General features: G+C 42.9%; 1 protein-coding gene across 2 annotated transcripts in view; it reads right to left on the bottom strand.

Moving 5' to 3' along the window:
- Window positions 1-1,700: 1,700 nt before the first annotated feature.
- CHRNA2 (cholinergic receptor nicotinic alpha 2 subunit) overlaps window positions 1,701-25,430 on the bottom strand; it is a 56,854-nt gene continuing 33,124 nt past the window's right edge. For both annotated transcript variants that reach the window (XM_072143877.1, XM_072143876.1), the window contains exons 5-8: window positions 17,128-17,172; window positions 16,481-16,590; window positions 10,112-11,144; window positions 1,701-2,286 (exon numbers count right to left, since the gene is read on the bottom strand). In XM_072143877.1, the coding sequence (XP_071999978.1) occupies window positions 2,161-2,286; window positions 10,112-11,144; window positions 16,481-16,590; window positions 17,128-17,172 (1,314 nt within the window). In that variant the 3' untranslated portion in view covers window positions 1,701-2,160. The remainder of the gene's footprint in view (window positions 2,287-10,111; window positions 11,145-16,480; window positions 16,591-17,127; window positions 17,173-25,430) is intronic.

Below are 25,430 nucleotides of genomic sequence, written 5' to 3' on the forward strand. Positions count from 1 at the left end.
TAACAGTGTCACCTACACATCCCCCATAACAGTGTCACCTACACATCCCCCATAACAGTGTCACCTACACATCCCCCCATAACAGTGTCACCTACACATCCCCCATAACAGTGTCACCTACACATCCCCCATAACAGTGTCACCTACACATCCCCCCATAACAGTGTCACCTACACATCCCCCCATAACAGTGTCACCTACACATCCCCCCATAACAGTGTCACCTACACATCCCCCATAACAGTGTCACCTACACATCCCCCATAACAGTGTCATCTACACATCCCCCATAACAGTGTCACCTACACATCCCCCCATAACAGTGTCACCTACACATCCCCCATAACAGTGTCACCTACACATCCCCCATAACAGTGTCACCTACACATCCCCCATAACAGTGTCACCTACACATCCCCCATAACAGTGTCATCTACACATCCCCCATAACAGTGTCACCTACACATCCCCCCATAACAGTGTCACCTACACATCCCCCATAACAGTGTCACCTACACATCCCCCATAACAGTGTCACCTACACATCCCCCCATAACAGTGTCACCTACACATCCCCCATAACAGTGTCACCTACACATCCCCCCATAACAGTGTCATCTACACATCCCCCATAACAGTGTCACCTACACATCCCCCCATAACAGTGTCACCTACACATCCCCCCATAACAGTGTCATATACACATCCCCCCATAACAGTGTCACCTACACATCCCCCATAACAGTGTCATCTACACATCCCCCCATAACAGTGTCACCTACACATCCCCCCATAACAGTGTCACCTACACATCCCCCCATAACAGTGTCACCTACACATCCCCCATAACAGTGTCACCTACACATCCCCCCATAACAGTGTCACCTACACATCCCCCCATAACAGTGTCATCTACACATCCCCCATAACAGTGTCACCTACACATCCCCCATAACAGTGTCATCTACACATCCCCCCATAACAGTGTCACCTACACATCCCCCCATAACAGTGTCACCTACACATCCCCCATAACAGTGTCATCTACACATCCCCCATAACAGTGTCACCTACACATCCCCCCCATAACAGTGTCACCTACACATCCCCCATAACAGTGTCACCTACACATCCCCCATAACAGTGTCATCTACACATCCCCCATAACAGTGTCATCTACACATCCCCCCCATAACAGTGTCACCTACACATCCCCCATAACAGTGTCATCTACACATCCCCCCATAACAGTGTCACCTACACATCCCCCCATAACAGTGTCACCTACACATCCCCCATAACAGTGTCACCTCCACATCCCCCATAACAGTGTCATCTACACATCCCCCATAACAGTGTCACCTACACATCCCCCCATAACAGTGTCACCTACACATCCCCCCATAACAGTGTCATCTACACATCCCCCCATAACAGTGTCACCTACACATCCCCCCATAACAGTGTCATCTACACATCCCCCCATAACAGTGTCACCTACACATCCCCCATAACAGTGTCATCTACACATCCCCCATAACAGTGTCACCTACACATCCCCCCATAACAGTGTCACCTACACATCCCCCCATAACAGTGTCATCTACACATCCCCCATAACAGTGTCATCTACACATCCCCCCATAACAGTGTCATCTACACATCCCCCATTATGGATGAAGAAAAACTCAGAATTTCATTGTAAAATATCTTTATTTCCCCTCCTGTGGCTCAGTGCTGCCCCCTGTATGTGACATTATCCATTGCGGCGCCGTCTTCCAGCGATGCAGAATTTATTACAGATAATTCTGTAATTTATTGTCCACTAAAATAATGATTTCAAAGTTCTGTAGGACAGTGGAGCTTTCTGAGGTCACCATATGGCGGTATTATATTATATGTTTCTTGTAGTAATTATATTAGGGGGTGCAGGTAATACATGGCAACGCAGGAAGCAGAAGGCATAAAGGGGAACCCTACATCCACCCGGCAGTAATGATCATGCATCCGAATCCACGACCGACCTCAGGAATAGAAGAAACCGGGAAACACCCGATATTAATCGCAACCAATTATTATTAATGAGCAAATGTCCCCCGCAGAAGTCCTGAAGCCTGAGATGTGAATAGCGAGTCCCCAAAATATGTAACACAAAAAGTCCTAAATCATCCCGGCCAGGAAAGGAGGAAGGAACAAACCAATCGTCCCCAACAAACACACGATAATAAACATCCAGAGGAAAATCCGATCAATAACCATCGCTACATATTTCCAGTCTTCTTTTACCTGATGAGAGAGAGAAATGTTAAGAACAATCATAAAAATACTATAATACTGCCCCCTATGTACAAGAATATAACTACTATAATACTGCCCCCTATGTACAAGAATATAACTACTATAATACTGCCCCCTATGTACAAGAATATAACTACTATAATACTGCCCCCTATGTACAAGAATATAACTACTATAATACTGCCCCTATGTACAAGAATATAACTACTATAATACTGCCCCCTATGTACAAGAATATAACTACTATAATACTGCCCCCTATGTACAAGAATATAACTACTATAATACTGCCCCCTATGTACAGGAATATAACTACTATAATACTGCCCCCTATGTACAGGAATATAACTACTATAATACTGCCCCCATGTACAAGAATATAGCTACTATAATACTGCCCCCTATGTACAGGAATATAACTACTATAATACTGCCCCCTATGTACAGGAATATAACTACTATAATACTGCCCCCTATGTACAAGAATATAACTACTATAATACTGCCCCTATGTACAAGAATATAACTACTATAATACTGCCCCCTATGTACAAGAATATAACTACTATAATACTGCCCCCTATGTACAAGAATATAACTACTATAATACTGCCCCCTATGTACAGGAATATAACTACTATAATACTGCCCCCTATGTACAGGAATATAACTACTATAATACTGCCCCCTATGTACAAGAATATAGCTACTATAATACTGCCCCCTATGTACAGGAATATAACTACTATAATACTGCCCCCTATGTACAGGAATATAACTACTATAATACTGCCCCCTATGTACAAGAATATAACTACTATAATACTGCCCCCTATGTACAAGAATATAACTACTATAATACTGCCCCCTATGTACAAGAATATAACTACTATAATACTGCCCCCTATGTACAAGAATATAGCTACTATAATACTGCCCCCTATGTACAGGAATATAACTACTATAATACTGCCCCCTATGTACAGGAATATAACTACTATAATACTGCCCCTATGTACAGGAATATAACTACTATAATACTGCCCCCTATGTACAGGAATATAACTACTATAATACTGCCCCCTATGTACAAGAATATAACTACTATAATACTGCCCCCTATGTACAAGAATATAACTACTATAATACTGCCCCCTATGTACAAGAATATAACTACTATAATACTGCCCCCTATGTACAAGAATATAACTACTATAATACTGCCCCCTATGTACAAGAATATAGCTACTATAATACTGCCCCCTATGTACAGGAATATAACTACTATAATACTGCCCCCTATGTACAAGAATACAACTACTATAATACTGCCCCCTATGTACAAGAATATAACTACTATAATACTGCCTCCTATGTACAAGAATATAACTACTATAATGCTGCCCCCTATGTACAAGAATATAACTACTATAATACTGCCCCCTATGTACAGGAATATAACTACTATAATACTACCCCCTATGTACAAGAATATAACTGCTATAATACTGCCCCCTATGTACAGGAATATAACTACTATAATACTGCCCCCTATGTACAAGAATATAACAACTATAATACTGCCCCTATGTACAGGAATATAACTGCTATAATACTGCCCCCTATGTACAGGAATATAACTACTATAATACTGCCCCCTATGTACAGGAATATAACTACTATAATACTGCCCCCTATGTACAAGAATATAACCACTATAATACTGCCCCTATGTACAGGAATATAACTACTATAATACTGCCCCCTATGTACAGGAATATAACTACTATAATACTGCCCCCTATGTACAGGAATATAACTACTATAATACTGCCCCCTATGTACTGGAATATAACTACTATAATACTGCCCCTTATGTACAAGAATATGACTACTATAATACCGCCCCCTATGTACAGGAATATAACTAATATAATACCGCCCCCTATGTACAAGAATATAACTACTATAATACTGCCCCCTATGTACAGGAATATAACTACTATAATACTGCCTCCTATGTACAGGGATATAACTACTATAATACTGCCTCCTATGTACAGGGATATAACTACTATAATACTGCCCCCTATGTACAAGAATATAACTACTATAATACTGCCCCCTATGTACAAGAATATAACTACTATAATACTGCCCCCTATGTACAGGAATATAACTACCATAATACTGCCCCCTATGTACAAGAATATAACTACTATAATACTGCCCCCTATGTACAGGAATATAACTACTATAATACTGCCCCCTATGTACAAGAATATAACTACTATAATACTGCCCCCTATGTACAAGAATATAACTACTATAATACTGCCCCCTATGTACAGGAATATAACTACTATAATACTGCCCCCTATGTACAAGAATATAACTACTATAATACTGCCCCCTATGTACAAGAATATAACTACTATAATACTGCCCCCTATGTACAGGAATATAACTACTATAATACTGCCCCCTATGTACAAGAATATAACTACTATAATACTGCCCCCTATGTACAAGAATATAACTACTATAATACTGCCCCCTATGTACAGGAATATAACTACTATAATACTGCCCCCTATGTACAGGAATATGACTACTATAATACTGCCTTCTATGTACAAGAATATAACTACTATAATACTGCCCCTATGTACAAGAATATAACTACTATAATACTGCCCTCTATGTACAAGAATATAACTACTATAATACTGCTCCTATGTACAAGAATATAACTACTATAATACTGCTCCTATGTACAAGAATATAACTACTATAATACTGCCCTCTATGTACAAGAATATAACTACTATAATACTGCTCCTATGTACAAGAATATAACTACTATAATACTGCTCCTATGTACAAGAATATAACTACTATAATACTGCCCTCTATGTACAAGAATATAACTACTATAATACTGCCCTCTATGTACAAGAATATAACTACTATAATACTGCTCCTATGTACAAGAATATAACTACTATAATACTGCTCCTATGTACAAGAATATAACTACTATAATACTGCCCCCTATATACAAGAATATAACTACTATAATACTGCCCCCTATGTACAGGAATATAACTACTATAATACTGCCCCCTATGTACAGGTATATAACTACTATAATACTGCTCCTATGTACAAGTATATAACTACTATAATACTGCCCCCTATGTACAGGAATATAACTACTATAATACTGCCCCCTATGTACAGGAATATAACTACTATAATACTGCCCCCTATGTACAAGAATATAACTACTATAATACTGACCTCTATGTACAAGAATATAACTACTATAATACTGCTCCGATGTACAAGAATATAACTACTATAATACTGCCCCCTATATACAAGAATATAACTACTATAATACTGCCCCCTATGTACAGGAATATAACTACTATAATACTGCCCCCTATGTACAGGAATATAACTACTATAATACTGCTCCTATGTACAAGAATATAACTACTATAATACTGCCCCCTATGTATAAGTATATAACTACTATAATACTGCCCCCTATGTACAAGTATATAACTACTATAATACTGCCCCATATGTACAAGAATATAACTACTATAATACTGCCCCCTATGTACAAGTATATAACTACTATAATACTGCCCCCTATGTACAAGTATATAACTACTATAATACTGCCCCCTATGTACAAGTATATAACTACTATAATACTGCCCCCTATGTACAGGAATATAACTACTATAATACTGCCCCCTATGTACAGGAATATAACTACTATAATACTGCCCCCTATGTACAAGAATATAACTACTATAATACTGCCCTCTATGTACAAGAAAATAACTACTATAATACTGCTCCTATGTACAAGAAAATAACTACTATAATACTGCCCCCTATATACAAGAATATAACTACTATAATACTGCCCCCTATGTACAGGAATATAACTACTATAATACTGCCCCCTATGTACAGGAATATAACTACTATAATACTGCTCCTATGTACAAGAATATAACTACTATAATACTACCCCTATGTACAAGAATATAACTACTATAATACTGCCCCCTATGTACAAGTATATAACTACTATAATACTGCCCCCTATGTACAAGTATATAACTACTATAATACTGCCCCCTATGTACAAGAATATAACTACTATAATACTGCCCCCTATGTACAAGAATATAACTACTATAATACTGCCCTCTATGTACAAGAATATAACTACTATAATACTGCTCCTATGTACAAGAATATAACAACTATAATACTACCCCTATGTACAAGAATATAACTACTATAATACTGCCCCCTATGTACAAGTATATAACTACTATAATACTGCCCCCTATGTACAAGAATATAAATACTATAATACTGCCCCCTATGTACAGGAATATAACTACTATAATACTGCCCCCTATGTACAGGAATATAACTACTGTAATACCGCCCCCTATGTACAAGAATATAAGTACTATAATACTGCCCCTATGTACAGGAATATAACTACTATAATACTGCCCCCTATGTACAAGAATATAACTACTATAATACTGCCTTCTATGTACAGGAATATAACTACTATAATACTGCCCCCTATGTACAAGAATATAACTACTATAATACTGCACCCCTATGTACACGAATATAACTACTATAATACTGCCCCCTATGTACAAGAATATAACTACTATAATACTGCCCCCTATGTACAAGAATATAACTACTATAATACTGCCCCCTATGTACAAGAATATAACTACTAAAATACTGCACCCCTATGTACACGAATATAACTACTATAATACTGCCCCCTATGTACAAGAATATAACTACTATAATACTGCCCCTTATGTTCAAGAATATAACTACTATAATACTGCCCCCTATGTACAAGAATATAACTACTATAATACTGCCCCCTATGTACAAGAATATAACTACTATAATACTGCCCCCTATGTACAAGACTATAACTACTATAATACTGCCCCTATGTACAGGAATATAACTACTATAATACTGCCCCCTATGTACAGGAATATAACTACTGTAATACCGCCCCCTATGTACAAGAATATAAGTACTATAATACTGCCCCCTATGTACAAGAATATAACTACTATAATACTGCCCCCTATGTACAAGAATATAACTACTATAATACTGCCCCCTATGTACAAGAATATAACTACTATAATACTGCCCCTATGTACAAGAATATAACTACTATAATACTGCCCCTATGTACAGGAATATAACTACTATAATTCTGCCTCCTAGGTACAGGAATATAACTACTATAATACTGCCCCCTATGTACAGGAATATAACTACTATAATACTGCCTCCTATGTGCAAGAATAGAACTACTATAATACTGCCCCCTATGTACAAGAATATAACTACTATAATACTGCCCCCTATGTACAAGAATATAACTACTATAATACTGTCCCCTATGTACAACACTATAACTACTATAATACTGCCCCCTATGTACAAGAATATAACTACTATAATACTGCCCCCTATGTACAAGAATATAACTACTATAATACTGCCCTCTATGTACAAGAATATAACTACTATAATACTGCCCCTATGTACAGGAATATAACTACTATAATACTGCCCCCTATGTACAAGAATATAACTACTATAATACTGCCCCCTATGTACAAGAATATAACTACTATAATACTGCCCCCTATGTACAAGAATATAACTACTATAATACTGTCCCCTATGTACAGGAATATAACTACTATAATACTGCCCCCTATGTACAAGAATATAACTACTATAATACTGCCCCCTATGTACAGGAATATAACTACTATAATACTGCCCCCTATGTACAAGAATATAATTACTATAATACTGCCCCCTATGTACAAGAATATAACTACTATAATACTGCCCCCTATGTACAAGAATATAACTACTATAATACTGCTCCCTATGTACAAGAATATAACTACTATAATACTGCCCCCTTTGTACAAGAATATAACTACTATAATACTGCCCCTATGTACAGGAATATAACTACTATAATTCTGCCTCCTAGGTACAGGAATATAACTACTATAATACTGCCCCCTATGTACAGGAATATAACTACTATAATACTGCCTCCTATGTGCAAGAATAGAACTACTATAATACTGCCCCCTATGTACAAGAATATAACTACTATAATACTGCCCCCTATGTACAAGAATATAACTACTATAATACTGTCCCCTATGTACAACACTATAACTACTATAATACTGCCCCCTATGTACAAGAATATAACTACTATAATACTGCCCCCTATGTACAAGAATATAACTACTATAATACTGCCCTCTATGTACAAGAATATAACTACTATAATACTGCCCCTATGTACAGGAATATAACTACTATAATACTGCCCCCTATGTACAAGAATATAACTACTATAATACTGCCCCCTATGTACAAGAATATAACTACTATAATACTGCCCCCTATGTACAAGAATATAACTACTATAATACTGTCCCCTATGTACAGGAATATAACTACTATAATACTGCCCCCTATGTACAAGAATATAACTACTATAATACTGCCCCCTATGTACAGGAATATAACTACTATAATACTGCCCCCTATGTACAAGAATATAATTACTATAATACTGCCCCCTATGTACAAGAATATAACTACTATAATACTGCCCCCTATGTACAAGAATATAACTACTATAATACTGCTCCCTATGTACAAGAATATAACTACTATAATACTGCCCCCTTTGTACAAGAATATAATTACTATAATACTGCCCCCTATGTACAAGAATATAACTACTATAATACTGCCCCCTATGTACAAGAATATAACTACTATAATACTGTCCCCTATGTACAGGAATATAACTACTATAATACTGCCCCCTATGTACAAGAATATAACTACTATAATACTGCCCCCTATGTACAAGAATATAACTACTATAATACTGCCCCCTATGTACAAGAATATAATTACTATAATACTGCCCCCTATGTACAAGAATATAACTACTATAATACTGCCTCCTATGTACAGGAATATAACTACTTTAATACTGCCCCCTATGTACAAGAATATAACTACTATAATACTGCCTCCTATGTACAGGAATATAACTACTATAATACTGCCCCCTATGTACAAGAATATAACTACTATAATACTGCCCCTATGTACAGGAATATAACTACTATAATACTGCCCCCTATGTACAAGAATATAACTACTTTAATACTGCCTCCTATGTACAAGAATATAACTACTATAATACTGCCCCCTATGTACAGGAATATAACTACTATAATACTGCCTCCTATGTACAAGAATATAACTACTATAATACTGCCCCGTACGTACCACCACCATGATTATTACTCTTGGTACTTTATCTAGTTAGTTAATGTAGTTCTGGTATTGCATCTATATGGTATGATTGGTTCTGCTGCTGTATCAAAATCTCTTGTATGGGGTTGTGACATTTTTGATAGGCATTCTGCACACACATATGTTGGCACCTTACACCTCCATTGTCTGGAGCACATGTGATCAGTAATTTATAGACAGCTAAGGGACACTCTCGGGCCAGGACAACACTTCCCAATTCTAGAACCATCAATTCCAAGAATTACAAGTAGAATGTGTTGATCTCTGGATGTGGCTGCACCACGCTTTGTGCTTTTATACATCATCCATCTTCATAACTAATGCTCAGAACAGGAGACCAACTTACCGAGAAATCGGCGTCCTCGGCCCGCAGGTGGTCCGCTATGTAGTGCACTCCTTCTAAGGCTTTTAATATGCTCGGGGAGAGCAAGAAGTTCGGTTCCAAATTCTCTGCTTTGCTCTGGCGAGGGGTCTGGCACTGCCCCCCAGGCACTGGGTGGTTATAGTCATAACGATATTGGAGGTTGTGGCTGGAGATGTGGTGCAGGTGGCACGTGGACACCTCAGCCTCTGCTTCCCCCCACTTCTCGTCCACATCTGTCTCCATCCAATATTTGGAGGTGCTCAGTTTGAGCTCTGGAGGGTCGTACTGACTAAAAATCTCCTCTACAGGAGCTGGCGGCCTCTTCATGAACAACCACCGGGGTATGTGGTCCAAAAAGACAGAGCGTACCCATAGCGGCATCTTGTGGGTACTAGGCGAACGGTGGTGGACGTTCAACACAAAGACTGTGATGACTATGGAGAGCGTGACGAAGATCATGGTGAAGAGCAGGTACTCCCCGATCAGCGGGATCACCAGCGAGGTGGAAGGAATGATCTCCGTGATCAGCAGGAGGAAGACGGTAAGAGATAGAAGAACCGAAATGCACAACGTGATCTTCTCCCCACAGTCTGAAGGAAGATAGAAGACCAAGACGGTGAGGCAGGAGATCAGAAGACAAGGGATGATCAGATTAATGGTGTAGAACAAGGGAAGTCTCCTGATGATGAAGTAATAGGTGATGTCCGGGTAGATCTCAGTGCAGCAGTCATACTTCTTAGAGTTGTAGGTCCCCACAGCGTTGACGATGGCCCACTCCCCGCTCTCCCAGTAGTCCTTCAGGTCCACATTTCGCTCCATGCTCTCCAGGTCGATGTTGGCTTTGTCATAGGTCCAGGAACCGAATTTCATTTTGCAGTTCTGCTGGTCAAAAGGGAAGAAGGTGACATCAATGCTGCAGGAGCTCTTGTAGATGGCTGGAGGAACCCACTGGACCTTCCCGGTGTGATAGAGGTGAGCCTTAGTCATGTGGGTGATGGCAAACTCACCATCCGCACTGCAGGAGAAGATAAAACAAACATCAATCCTGAGTATATTTTATTGTTTGGAACACTAATAAAACCCTACAAAGCTGATACTACTGTCCCGAGCCATAACATGAAATAACAGGAGCATTTTCTCCCATACATTGTTGCAGCGCCTAGTTACACAGCTCACCTAGCCGTGTATTGTATCTAAGAGTCTTAAGCAGTAATCACTATAATCTTACATAAGTTTTACATTTTACTGCCTCAATGTTTTTACATATTTTGCAACATATTTGTGTAATGATCCATGGAGAGGATTATTTTTGTCCAGGTCTCGCTTTCTGGCGTGCAGTAAATGATTTTTCCCCTCTTCCAGGCTCCTTCTCATTTCTTTTGGATTTCGGACTATTCTGGGCCAGTTATTAGAAGCAGCACGGGATCCGCTCATTTATAAATCACAGTGGAGTCGGAAGGAACAAAATGAGGTTTTCCGAAAATTAACCAATTTGCTTTGAGAGACAAAGATGTTTCTGAAATAACACGGAAGTAAAATCAATTTCCAAATAGCGTGAGCCGTCTTCCATCAGTGCAGCCGCCGGGAGCTGTGATTACATGCTAATACCTGGAGTATGGCAGAGAGAAGATGGTAACACCAGGTGCAGGTGGTCGGGGCAGGACAAGGGGCAACACGATGGGGGATGGAGGGGCAGACATGACCGCAATCTGCTGGTAACTTTCAGCTATTTCCCTCTAAGCCTCTGTAGGCCCTGATGGAGGTAGTCCAAGCCTTCAGGGGCAGTGGAGGGGTTAATGCTTGTATACCTGTAGTGGTGGGCAGTAACTGGCAGTATCTCTGGTGGTCTAGAGCAATGAGATGGTTAATTTCAGGATTCTTGGTTGCCCAAGGCGCTGAGGGGTAATTTTAGTGTCCTCTCTTGTCAGTGAGAAGAGTATTCAGTATTTAACTTGTTCTCCCTTCCATGTTACTCTGGGGTTAAAATAATTGAGCTGGTCTTAGGGGTCAGGAAGCAGAGCCTTTACACTACCTTACAATGATGCTCCGCCTCCAGGTCACATGGCCGCCGCCTCCCAAGAGTCCCAAGTGTCCCAAGTGTCATGTGATCGGAGGCTGGATTCGTGCTACTGTACAGAAGATATCCAGCACCCTCAGTCACAGCAGGTTATACAGTGTTACCAAATGTCTACTGTGACTGAGGGGGCTGGATGTCTCCAGTACAGCAGCATGAATCCAGAACTCAATCACGAGATGCAATGATGATACAACTGGCGGGGGAGATCATGTGATTCAATGTCACAGCTTCATTGTAAAGCTACTGATTCCTGTTCCTTCCGACCAGGTAATTATTTTAATGCCGGAGCAACCAGGAAGCTGGAGACAAGTTTGTTGCTGAGTTTTGCTATCCTTTGCATAAACTCTTTAATACTTGGGTCCCTTGTGGGGCAGTAAATGAGTTGATGATGTGGGGCAGGGGCAATGTTGTAAATCGCTAGTCCAATGATTAGTTCCATCTCCATGGTCCAGTACTGTCCTCCTGCACTGGATTCAGGTGGCCCATGCAAAGTTATGTCTTGGTGTCCGCAGTGGCGTAACTACCGCCATAGCAGTTGCTATGGGGCCCGTCATGTTAATGGGCCCGTGGACACGACACGGGTGAGTCGTCATAATGTATTATTCCGTGCCCCCGGACCCATCCTCCTATGTCCCTGCTGAGCGTAGCCCCTTATAAATCGCCGGGCCGCGGTGCCTGTAGGAGGCTACGATCAGCAGGGACTCGGCCACGCCCCCGCGCCTGTGCTTCTATGTACCTCATGAATAGTCCGTGAGGGTGGAGAAGTTTTAGCAGCAGGAGGTGGCACTTTGCAGCATGACAGTGCTGTATACACAGACCGGAGGCTGTTCCTGAATCCCGGGACATAGTGGGTGGAGCTACCAAGGCCATGCTCCTCCCTCTTCTTATCTCATCCGGCTGCAGTGCTGAGAGGCTGGAGCTGTTCCAGACTGAGCTGTGGCCTTGTTGTGGCCTGGGCTGCTGTATTATTCTGGTGAGCTGGGGCTGAGGTGAGCAGTTACTCAGGGACATATATGTGAGAATCTGGCCTGTCGCTGTGAGAGCTGCTGGGGGCCTGAGTGATTAGGCACATACCTCTGAGAGGCTGGGGCCCCATAGTCCCCTGGGGGGGGAGGAGGGGGAACAGTTTTATCTTGGACATCAATGAGAGAGGCTGTGGGGAAAGCAGGGTTACCTATAGGAATACATGAATGGCACACTCCTGTTCACCCCTGTACCACCGTGGCAGCCAGGTCCCGCCATGTTAAAGAGAACCCGTCAGGAAAAATAACCCCTCTAATCTCAATATATTTTCATAAACTGCCATTAGAGAGCATTGCCTCTATCCCTTCATTGTCCCTCTACATGCCTGTAAACCTAAGCAATGAGGTCCTAAAGCTGTATGCAAATGACCTGTGAAATATCCAATGAGTCATTAGCATATTCAAGCTAGTCCAGCTTATTCATGAGTGGGAGGCACAGCCTTGACTGACAGCTGCTCCATGTAACGGCTCCTCCATGTGCTTCCTGTAGCAGGCGCCCCCTGCAGCCTGTGTGTGTGTGTAAATAGGAGAGATACAATAGCTCCAGGCTGCAGCCATGTTATAGCAGAACACGTCAGGTACTTGCGTAGCTGATGTCTGTGTGTCACACATGTTATAGGAGAACATGTCAGGCACTTGTGTAGCTGATGTCTGTGTATCACACATGTGTATTAGGAGGATGCAGCATGTCAGCAGATGCAGCACACACACCAGCAATGCTTTACTATACATTACACACAGACATGAGCAGGGGGAGGAGAGGGGAGGGGTAACAGGGGTGACATCACTGCCTCTGACCATGTGACCAGCCTCATTTACATAATAAAGAAAAGATGATTTTATACTGATTAATGTATGAAATAACTAGATAAAGGCTGGGATGGGATCCTTGTGAGCTGCTCCAACAGGTAGAGGTGATAGGACTAGTGACACAGACCTGATCACAGGTGTCCTATAATGGGCCAGTGGCCATGCATTGCCATGTATATACTGTACTGCGTGTATGATGTGTATATGCTGTATGTGTCATTATGGTGTGTGTATGGTGTTATGGTATGTGTGTGTATCTGCTGCATGTTTATACAGTATATGCGTGTATATATATATATATATATATATATATACTGTATATGTGTGTTGATACTGTATGCATGAGTGTACAAATGTATGTATGACTACATAAATGTGTATGAGTGTATACATGTATGTATGTATGTATATATGGGTACATTCACCACTGTGTGCTGGAGAGAACACCACTGTGTTCCATAGAAAACAGCGCCGCACGGCCACAGACACCTGGAAATATAGAGCAGCCTCTATCGTTCCCCGGTGTATGTCGCGGAAATGCATGTGTGGCACCGTGCCACCGACTCGCCATTGCCGTCTATAGGGATGTAAATATGTAGCTGCAAATTTGCAGCCGTCTATACGTCCCCATAGACGGGCGTCTAAATGTACCCTGAGTCTATAAATGTGGGTGTACGACTGTAGAACTTTGTACATTTCTATATAGATATATCTATTTTTGTATAAATGAGTGTGATTGTATAAACATGCCTACAAATGTGTCTTCATTTTTTTTAAAGGGAAGGGGGCCCCATGCAGAAATCTGCTATGGGGCCCTGCCTCTCCTAGTTACGCCCCTGGGTGTCCGCCATATATTAAGTTCTTCTCCTTGATGTCACCCTCTTCTCCTTCGTCCTCCTGGTCGAGAGGACTGTGATGTCTGGGCTGGGTATCGTACCAAGCGGTGGACATGGAGGATGGGGGTCTTCATCCTGCTCCTCCCTGGTCCCCTAAATCAGTTGTTGTTTTGACATCCAGACCATCAAACTTGTGTCCCACCCCTATGCTGTACCCCGTTGGTTCCCTTTCAGGTGTATAAATGTATGGATGTGTATATGTGTGTGTTTATACTATATATATATATATATATATATATATATGCTGTATGTCTCTATATGTGTGTATATGGTATGTATATACTGTATGTAAAATGATGTATACTATGTATGTATTTGATGTGTATATAATGTTTGTAAAAGTGTATATATAGTGTAGAACTGTATGTGTATATATATATAAAATGTGTGTGGTTAGACTGGACAGGTGTATATGTTTTATAAGGGGGTGGGGGTCCAGGCTACACCCCCATTAATGAGTGATAGTCTGCAGAGTATTACTGATGTGTGGCTCCTGTGCCAGGTAATGGGCTCCTGCTCAGCTGCCTCCCCCCATACCAGTGCCCCGGCACCACCACAATTATGCCGTGATGGATGATTACGTCTGCGAGGCGTATGGCGAGCGTCCGGCCCGGATAATTGCTTTGTTATGCAAAACGCATGGGCTGAATGGAAGTGACAGGCATCACGTCCGCTCTCCGCCGTCTGGACTTATTAAACCACTAAATTAATGTGACATTCGATGGATGAAGGTGATTCATGACGCCTCAAATAGGAAAACATTGCAAAGTGCATGGGGGGGTAATGGGATTATACAATAAGCTCCGACCCAAGGCTCCTCACAGGGGGGGGGGGGGGGGGCGGTCACCATATACAGACCCCAAAACCTCCATGCACAAAAGACTCTACAGCAGAAAACCTAGTCTGAAGGTGTGAAGACCTTGTAAGTCCCAAATGTCTGGTCAGCACGATGGGACAAAGTAGGTCCTATCTGCTGCAGCCTCTCTAACCCCTCCTCTAGTTTCTAGGACATTCCAGAAGTTCTACTGCAACAAAGTAATAAAGGGTTATCTTGTAGGGCTCCAATCAGCATAGAGGGCTCCCTGGGTGTCCCAACTTTTGAGTTAGACAAAAAAAGTACTGAATGGAGAATGTAGCCCCTTAAAATTGACAAAGCATAATATGGCCCCGCCCCCGAGGAGCCAGCTCAGGGCTTCTCATGTGCAAAGCCCAGACCTATGTATATACCTTATGTCCAAATGGACTTTTCCTACTTCAAGTTAACATTATACATCATCAAGTATAAATCATTTAGTCCTCATCCGATACTTTTTCCATAAACAGGAAGTAAACAGGAGAGTCCAATCAGCGAAGAGGGTAACGGAGATATAACAACTTTTGGACAAGTAGCAAAAGATGCAGACTAGAGTTTAATCATATTATATCTAAGTGATGAACGGAGACTACAGAATAATTTCACATTTCCGTAGACTATTATATACCCCCCCCCCCCCAAGTACAAATGTCACATGGTCAGTGGGTCCTTGTGTTACATCTCTGCACTTACTTATTGTACAGGACAATATCCGGGATCCAAATCATCTCCGACGGGACTCGTATGGAGGTGACGTTGTCGTAGTCAGCCGGGTTCCATCGCAGTTTGTAGTCGTTCCATTCCTATAACAGGACACAAGTTTCATTGTTTTTATGGGAAGATGAGAAGATACATAAGAGACTCTTTCAAAATGTTGCCTAGTAATGGCCAAAAAAAAATTTAAATAAATAAAAGCCGGCTCCTAGTCCTTGTGGCTTCTGGTTTGGAGAGGTTTGTAACATCTCAGTTTTTGGAACTTCCCCCAACTTCCAGGAGATTTTTTTTTCCCAATTAATCTGGAAAAACCTTTGAAAACGGTTGTATCGATACATTAAAACTGAAGAACCTGACAGCGCAAAATAATACTACAGTGAAAATAAAAAGTACAAATCTACGGTACAATAAAGTTTATACAAAAAAAAAAAGTGTTTGACATTGACGAAAATTACATCAGACTGAAAAAAAGTCTCACGCGGATAAATCCACATAGGACTATTCTCACTGCCGGCTCTGCCGAGCTGCTGCAGCTCGTGATACTGGTGGTATCAGCCATAGTCTGGTCTAGTGGAGAAATGTTAGTGTGACCTCCGACCCCCGTCACGTTTTCCCATGATTCCTACCTGCTTCAGCCACACGTTTGTCGTCATCATTTGGTTCTTCTCATCCTGCAGACAAATAAACACGTTTTGGGTTGAGTATCGGGAACTACACGTGTGTGAATGATCAGATCTGAAATCACATTGGACCAAAACGGGTTGTAGCTCCTCCCCCAGTGACTACATGGTATTTGTAGGACACGGTATAAGATTTCCCGTAATACTTTGACCTTTGAGAAACCAACAGAAGCAAAACTTTCTTCCCATCCTCAGAAGCCTCAGAAATGAGGCCGATTCCCTGCTGTGGAGCCTCCAGACTGATTGTTACATTTCTTGGTGCGGTCATTAATCCCATGATGCTTCAGCACAGCGATCACATGGACAACTAGGAAAGGCGTTTTTTTCCCGCTGGGAGAACAATTTGATTTATGCTTTTCTTTATATTCTACTAAAAATCTAGGAGACCATAAATATACAGTCAGGGAGGCTGCGTCGCCATTATGATACACTGTGTAATCATCATAAGCTTCTGTGATAGAACTCCCCCCTGTGGACAGTCTGTGTACTGCAGTCTACACAATCTGATGCCTAAAATAGAGATTCCTTAAGATCATATATTGGGATATAGTAAAATAATTAAAAATAAAATTGTAGAGTTTATGTTATCCTTGTATTTTTTTATAGTTTTTTATGCAAATTAGCATCCAGGTGCACCAGGGGCGGGGCCGTAATGACTGTAGCTCCAGGTTTTTCTCGTAACACCTTTTCTTCTAGAAGGGAAGTCAATCATTGTATAGGGGTCAGTGATATGTAGCGAAGAATGAAAGGAACAAGTGCAACAGTAGTCAGGGCCCCGCCCCCAGTGCACCCAAAGGCTAATTTGCATACAGATAAAAATAGATTTTTCTCTGCAATGATGAATAATTGGGAAACAGGAAAGATATTTCTGAGAAGCTTATAAAGTGCTCTGCACAAGGCTGCCGGATGGTATGGACCTGATACAGTCCCTTTAAGAGTCATAGGAGTGTGAAATAACTGGAGGATTTCCATCGAGGATCTCATTACCCATCGGAGGCAGAGGATTAATATTTATAGACCTAAAATGAAAGAAAAATACGGCTGAGGGGCTCCTGCATCTCCCTGTGTTGATTGTATTAATATCAGGTTATTATTTATGGCTTCATTAATGTATATGGGGCATTAGGGATCGGCAGCGACTGCGCAGGGGATTGTGTAGGGATTGACCTGACAACTGGCGGTCTAGTAAGGAAGAGCCGAGACATGTGACCCCGGCCCATGCTGCATGTCTGGGGTGAATGGTTATGCATGTAATTGGGGGATAGCAGGGGGGGGGGGATAAAGGGGGGAGGGGTCTGGAATATAATCTGAGCAGCTTCATTATTATACACAAAGAGAAAACTGGGAAGTACTGGAAATCCACTGAATAAAAGGGAAAATGCAACTGAGTGAAAAACTGATTTATTGGGGCAGATTTATCAAGCAGTCTGAAAGTCAGAATATTTCCAATTGCCCATGACAACCAATCACAGCTCCCCTTTAAAATATTCATGAGCACTGGTGAAATGAAAGCTGAGCTGTGATTGGTTGCCATGGGCAACTGGAAATATTCTGACTTTCAGACTGCTTGATAAATCTGCCCCATTATCTCTCCCCGTCATAAGCTCCCGTCTCCCCGTCATAAGCTCCCTTCTCCCCGTCATAAGCTCCCGTCTCCCCGTCATAGTCTCCCGTCTCCCCGTCATAGTCTCCCGTCTCCCTCGTCATAAGCTCCCGTCTCCCCGTCATAGTCTCCCGTCTCCCCGTCATAGTCTCCCGTCTCCCCGTCATAAGCTCCCGTCTCCCCGTCATAAGCTCCCGTCTCCCCGTCATAGTCTCCCGTCTCCCCGTCATAAGCTCCCGTCTCCCCGTCATAAGCTCCCGTCTCCCCGTCATAAGCTCCCGTCTCCCCGTCATAAGCTCCCGTCTCCCCGTCATAAGCTCCCGTCTCCCCGTCATAAGCTCCGGTCTCCCCCGTCATAAGCTCCGGTCTCCCCCGTCATAGTCTCCCGTCTCCCCGTCATAGTCTCCCTTCTCCCAGTCATAAGCTCCCGTCTCCCCGTCATAGTCTCCCGTCTCCCAGTCATAAGCTCCCGTCTCCCCGTCATAAGCTCCCGTCTCCCCGTCATAAGCTCCCGTCTCCCCGTCATAAGCTCCCGTCTCCCCGTCATAAGCTCCCGTCTCCCCGTCATAGTCTCCCGTCTCCATGTCATAGTCTCCCGTCTCCCCGTCATAAGCTCCCGTCTCCATGTCATAGTCTCCCGTCTCCCCGTCATAAGCTCCCGTCTCCATGTCATAGTCTCCCGTCTCCCAGTCATAAGCTCCCGTCTCCCCGTCATAAGCTCCCGTCTCCCTGTCATAGTCTCCCTTCTCCCAGTCATAAGCTCCCGTCTCCCCGTCATAGTCTCCCGTCTCCCCGTCATAAGCTCCCGTCTCCCCGTCATAAGCTCCCGTTCCCGTCTCCCCGTCATAAGCTCCCGTCTCCCCGTCATAGTCTCCCGTCTCCCCGTCATAAGCTCCCGTCTCCCCGTCATAAGCTCCCGTCTCCCCGTCATAGTCTCCCGTCTCCCCGTCATAGTCTCCCGTCTCCCCGTCATAAGCTCCCGTCTCCCCGTCATAGTCCCCCGTCTCCCCGTCATAAGCTCCCGTCTCCAGTCATAGTCTCCCAGTCATAAGCTCCCGTCTCCCCGTCATAAGCTCCCGTCTCCCCGTCATAAGCTCCCGTCTCCCCGTCATAAGCTCCCGTCTCCCCGTCATAGTCTCCCGTCTCCCCGTCATAGTCTCCCGTCTCCCCGTCATAAGCTCCCGTCTCCCCGTCATAGTCTCCCGTCTCCCCGTCATAGTCTCCCGTCTCCCCGTCATAGTCTCCCGTCTCCCCGTCATAGTCTCCCGTCTCTCCGTCATAAGCTCCCGTCTCCCCGTCATAAGCTCCCGTCTCCCCGTCATAGTCCCCCGTCTCCCCGTCATAAGCTCCCGTCTCCCCGTCATAAGCTCCCGTCTCCCCGTCATAGTCTCCCGTCTCCCCGTCATAAGCTCCCGTCTCCCCGTCATAGTCTCCCGTCTCCCCGTCATAGTCTCCCGTCTCCCCGTCATAAGCTCCCGTCTCCCCGTCATAGTCCCCCGTCTCCCCGTCATAAGCTCCCGTCTCCAGTCATAGTCTCCCAGTCATAAGCTCCCGTCTCCCCGTCATAAGCTCCCGTCTCCCCGTCATAAGCTCCCGTCTCCCCGTCATAAGCTCCCGTCTCCCCGTCATAAGCTCCCGTCTCCCCGTCATAAGCTCCCGTCTCCCCGTCATACTCTCCCGTCTCCCGTCATAGTCTCCTGTCTTAGCTCTGTGCATTGAGATGCTCCACAGTCGCTCCTTCTGTCTAATTCCTACATCAGGGGAGAAATACTGTGACTCCAGTCATGGGCGCATGCCAGGCGAGGGGCCCCGAAGTCACACTATCCCGTCTGTGACTATATTTGCTACTGTGGTGACCTAGTATTGATCTCTAAGTTTGTAATAAGAAGGTGAAGGAGAAGATGATGAAGTGAGGAACTTAAAAAATGTTGTGTTGCTAAATCTGCAGAGACAAGTCAAGGCTGAAAGAAGCTGACATGACGGCCAGGTACAACATGGAAATGAAGGAGACTCCTTTAATAAAAGACAACATGTATCAATAACCAGTAAGTGCTGGTGTTACCCAGGAGCTCACAATTTGAGAAGAATCCCCTCAGTGGAAGTATAATTTAAAGGGATTGGTCACTTTTCAATAAGTCTCTTCCACTAGACACATCTCTGCAGGTAATACACCTGTGTACTTGCCTCCTTTGAGAGTTTCTGCCCTCTACATATACACACACAGATTCCCTCTCTCTCACTGCTCCAGATTGTCCTCATGGCGTCTCCCACTGTGTCCCTATCACAGTCCGTCCTCACTGACAGAGAGGGAGGGGGAGGGAGCAGGATGGGTCATAACTCTCCTGCTACAACTCCTCCAATTCAGCAGAGCTCAGACATATAACCAAAGAACCATAGAGAGTCTGCACACAGTAAAAAAATAAAGTAGCAGGACTGCTGAATCACTTGATGAACATACAGTAAAGGTGCATGGGCTACTTATGTAAAAGAGTGGCCAACCCCTTTAAGATCTAGATCAAAAACAGTGACCAGAACTTTAGTTCCAGGACCCCTCAGGCACAGGGACGGGAAATTCTGCCTCCTCTACACTGCCACTAACTGTACCCTGCCCCCACCCCTTCTGCTGCAGATCATCTCTCCCAGGTTGCAGCACAGAATCTTCCTCCTCTCCCACTTGTTGGTTTAGTTCCAGTCCCTGATCCAGGTCCCTGTTAGTCCTGGTAACGCTCTGTGGCCGGGGAGGGATTGATGGATGACGTGTGTATTGAGCTCTATACTAATGGCCGCAGATTCACAGATTCAGCACTTAATGATTTGCAGCGGGGGCACTTAAAGGGGCGGCGTCTCCATTACTGTAAGGAGGCAGTGAGGGTCATGTACTGATGTATAGAGCTGGAGGAGGGGAGAGGCTGTGCTGCCTATAGAATCCTATAGGTGTCTGTACTGGAGGGAGGATTATTCAGTGTCTCTGTGAGTAACTAGATGTACATATACACAGGATAGGAGTAGTAGTACTGTGCCCATATATACAGGATAGGAGTAGTAGTACTGTGCCCATATATACAGGATAGGAGTAGTAGTACTGTGCAGTGCTCATATATACAGGATAGGAGTAGTAGTACTGTGCTGTGCCCATATATACAGGATAGGAGTAGTAGTACTGTGCTGTGCCCATATATACAGGATAGGAGTAGTAGTACTGTGCTGTGTCCATATTTACAGGATAGGAGTAGTAGTACTGTGCAGTGCTCATATATATAGGATAGGAGTAGTAGTACTGTGCCCATATATACAGGATAAGAGTAGTAGCACTGTGCTGTGCCCATATATACAGCATAGGAGTAGTAGTACTGTGCTGTGCCCATATATACAGGATAGGAGTAGTAGTACTGTGCCCATATATACAGGATAGGAGTAGTAGTACTGTGCTGTGCCCATATATACAGGATAGGAGTAGTAGTACTGTGCTGTGCCCATATATACAGGATAGGAGCAGTAGTACTGTGCTGTGCCCATATATACAGGATAGGAGCAGTAGTACTGTGCTGTGCCCATATATACAGGATAGGAGTAGTAGTACTGTGCTGTGCCCATATATACAGGATAGGAGTAGTAGTACTATGCTGTGCCCATATATACAGGATAGGAGTAGTAGTACTGTGCTGTGCCAATTAATACAGGATAGGAGTAGTAGTACTGTGCTGTGCCCATATATACAGGATATGAGTAGTAGTACTGTGCTGTGCCCATATATACAGGATAGGAGTAGTAGTACTATGCTGTGCCCATATATACAGGATAGGAGTAGTAGTACTATCCTGTGTCCATATTTACAGGATAGGAGTAGTAGTACTGTGCTGTGTCCATATTTACAGGATAGGAGTAGTAGTACTGTGCTGTACCCATATATACAGGATAGGAGTAGTAGTGCTGTGCTGTGTCCATATATACAGGAGAGGAGTAGTAGTACTATGCTGTGTCCATATTTACAGGATAGGAGTAGTAGTACTGTGCTGTGCCTGTATATATAGGATAGGAGTAGTAGTACTGTGCTGTGCCCGTATATACAGGATATGAGTAGTAGTACTGTGCTGTGCCTGTATATATAGGATAGGAGTAGTAGTACTGTGCTGTGCCTGTATATATAGGATAGGAGTAGTAGTACTGTGCTGTGCCTGTATATATAGGATAGGAGTAGTAGTACTGTGCTGTGCCTGTATATATATAGGATAGGAGTAGTAGTACTGTGCTGTGCCTGTATATATAGGATAGGAGTAGTAGTACTGTGCTGTGCCCATATATACAGGATAGGAGTAGTAGTACTGTGCTGTGCCTGTATATATAGGATAGGAGTAGTAGTACTGTGCTGTGCCTGTATATATAGGATAGGAGTAGTAGTACTGTGCTGTGCCTGTATATATAGGATAGGAGTAGTAGTACTGTGCTGTGCCTGTATATATAGGATAGGAGTAGTAGTACTGTGCTGTGCCTGTATATATATAGGATAGGAGTAGTAGTACTGTGCTGTGCCCATATATACAGGATAGGAGTAGTAGTACTGTGCTGTGCCTGTATATATAGGATAGGAGTAGTAGTACTGTGCTGTGCCTGTATATATAGGATAGGAGTAGTAGTACTGTGCTGTGCCTGTATATACAGGGTAGGAGTAGTAGTACTGTGCTGTGCCTGTATATACAGGGTAGGAGTAGTAGTACTGTGCTGTGCCTGTATATATAGGATAGGATTAGTAGTACTGTGCTGTGCCTGTATATATAGGATAGGAGTAGTAGTACTGTGCTGTGCCTATATATATAGGATAGGAGTAGTAGTACTGTGCTGTGCCTGTATATATAGGATAGGAGTAGTAGTACTGTGCTGTGCCTGTATATATAGGATAGGAGTAGTAGTACTGTGCTGTGCCTGTATATATAGGATAGGAGTAGTAGTACTGTGCTGTGCCTGTATATATAGGATAGGAGTAGTAGTACTGTGCTGTGCCCGTATATACAGGATAGGAGTAGTAGTACTGTGCTGTGCCCATATATACAGGATAGGAGCAGTAGTACTGTGCTGTGCCCATATATACAGGATAGGAGCAGTAGTACTGTGCTGTGCCCATATATACAGGATAGGAGTAGTAGTACTGTGCTGTGCCCATATATACAGGATAGGAGTAGTAGTACTATGCTGTGCCCATATATACAGGATAGGAGTAGTAGTACTGTGCTGTGCCAATATATACAGGATAGGAGTAGTAGTACTGTGCTGTGCCCATATATACAGGATATGAGTAGTAGTACTGTGCTGTGCCCATATATACAGGATAGGAGTAGTAGTACTATGCTGTGCCCATATATACAGGATAGGAGTAGTAGTACTATCCTGTGTCCATATTTACAGGATAGGAGTAGTAGTACTGTGCTGTGTCCATATTTACAGGATAGGAGTAGTAGTACTGTGCTGTACCCATATATACAGGATAGGAGTAGTAGTGCTGTGCTGTGTCCATATATACAGGAGAGGAGTAGTAGTACTATGCTGTGTCCATATTTACAGGATAGGAGTAGTAGTACTGGGCTGTGCCTGTATATATAGGATAGGAGTAGTAGTACTGTGCTGTGCCCGTATATATAGGATAGGAGTAGTAGTACTGTGCTGTGCCCATATATACAGGATATGAGTAGTAGTACTGTGCTGTGCCTGTATATATAGGATAGGAGTAGTAGTACTGTGCTGTGCCTGTATATATAGGATAGGAGTAGTAGTACTGTGCTGTGCCTGTATATATAGGATAGGAGTAGTAGTACTGTGCTGTGCCTGTATATATATAGGATAGGAGTAGTAGTACTGTGCTGTGCCTGTATATATAGGATAGGAGTAGTAGTACTGTGCTGTGCCCATATATACAGGATAGGAGTAGTAGTACTGTGCTGTGCCTGTATATATAGGATAGGAGTAGTGGTACTGTGCTGTGCCTGTATATATAGGATAGGAGTAGTAGTACTGTGCTGTGCCTGTATATACAGGGTAAGAGTAGTAGTACTGTGCTGTGCCTGTATATACAGGGTAGGAGTAGTAGTACTGTGCTGTGCCTGTATATATAGGATAGGATTAGTAGTACTGTGCTGTGCCTGTATATATAGGATAGGAGTAGTAGTACTGTGCTGTGCCTATATATATAGGATAGGAGTAGTAGTACTGTGCTGTGCCTGTATATATAGGATAGGAGTAGTAGTACTGTGCTGTGCCTGTATATATAGGATAGGAGTAGTAGTACTGTGCTGTGCCTGTATATATAGGATAGGAGTAGTAGTACTGTGCTGTGCCTGTATATATAGGATAGGAGTAGTAGTACTGTGCTGTGCCCATATATACAGGATAGGAGTAGTAGTACTGTGCTGCGCCCGTATATATAGGATAGGAGTAGTAGTACTGTGCTGTGCCTGTATATATAGGATAGGAGTAGTAGTACTGTGCTGTGCCTGTATATACAGGGTAGGAGTAGTAGTACTGTGCTGTGCCTGTATATACAGGGTAGGAGTAGTAGTACTGTGCTGTGCCTGTATATATAGGATAGGAGTAGTAGTACTGTGCTGTGCCTATATATATAGCATAGGAGTAGTAGTACTGTGCTGTGCCTGTATAT

The sequence above is a fragment of the Engystomops pustulosus genome, chromosome 3 (genome assembly GCF_040894005.1).
Source record: "Engystomops pustulosus chromosome 3, aEngPut4.maternal, whole genome shotgun sequence".
Taxonomy (NCBI): domain Eukaryota; kingdom Metazoa; phylum Chordata; class Amphibia; order Anura; family Leptodactylidae; genus Engystomops; species Engystomops pustulosus.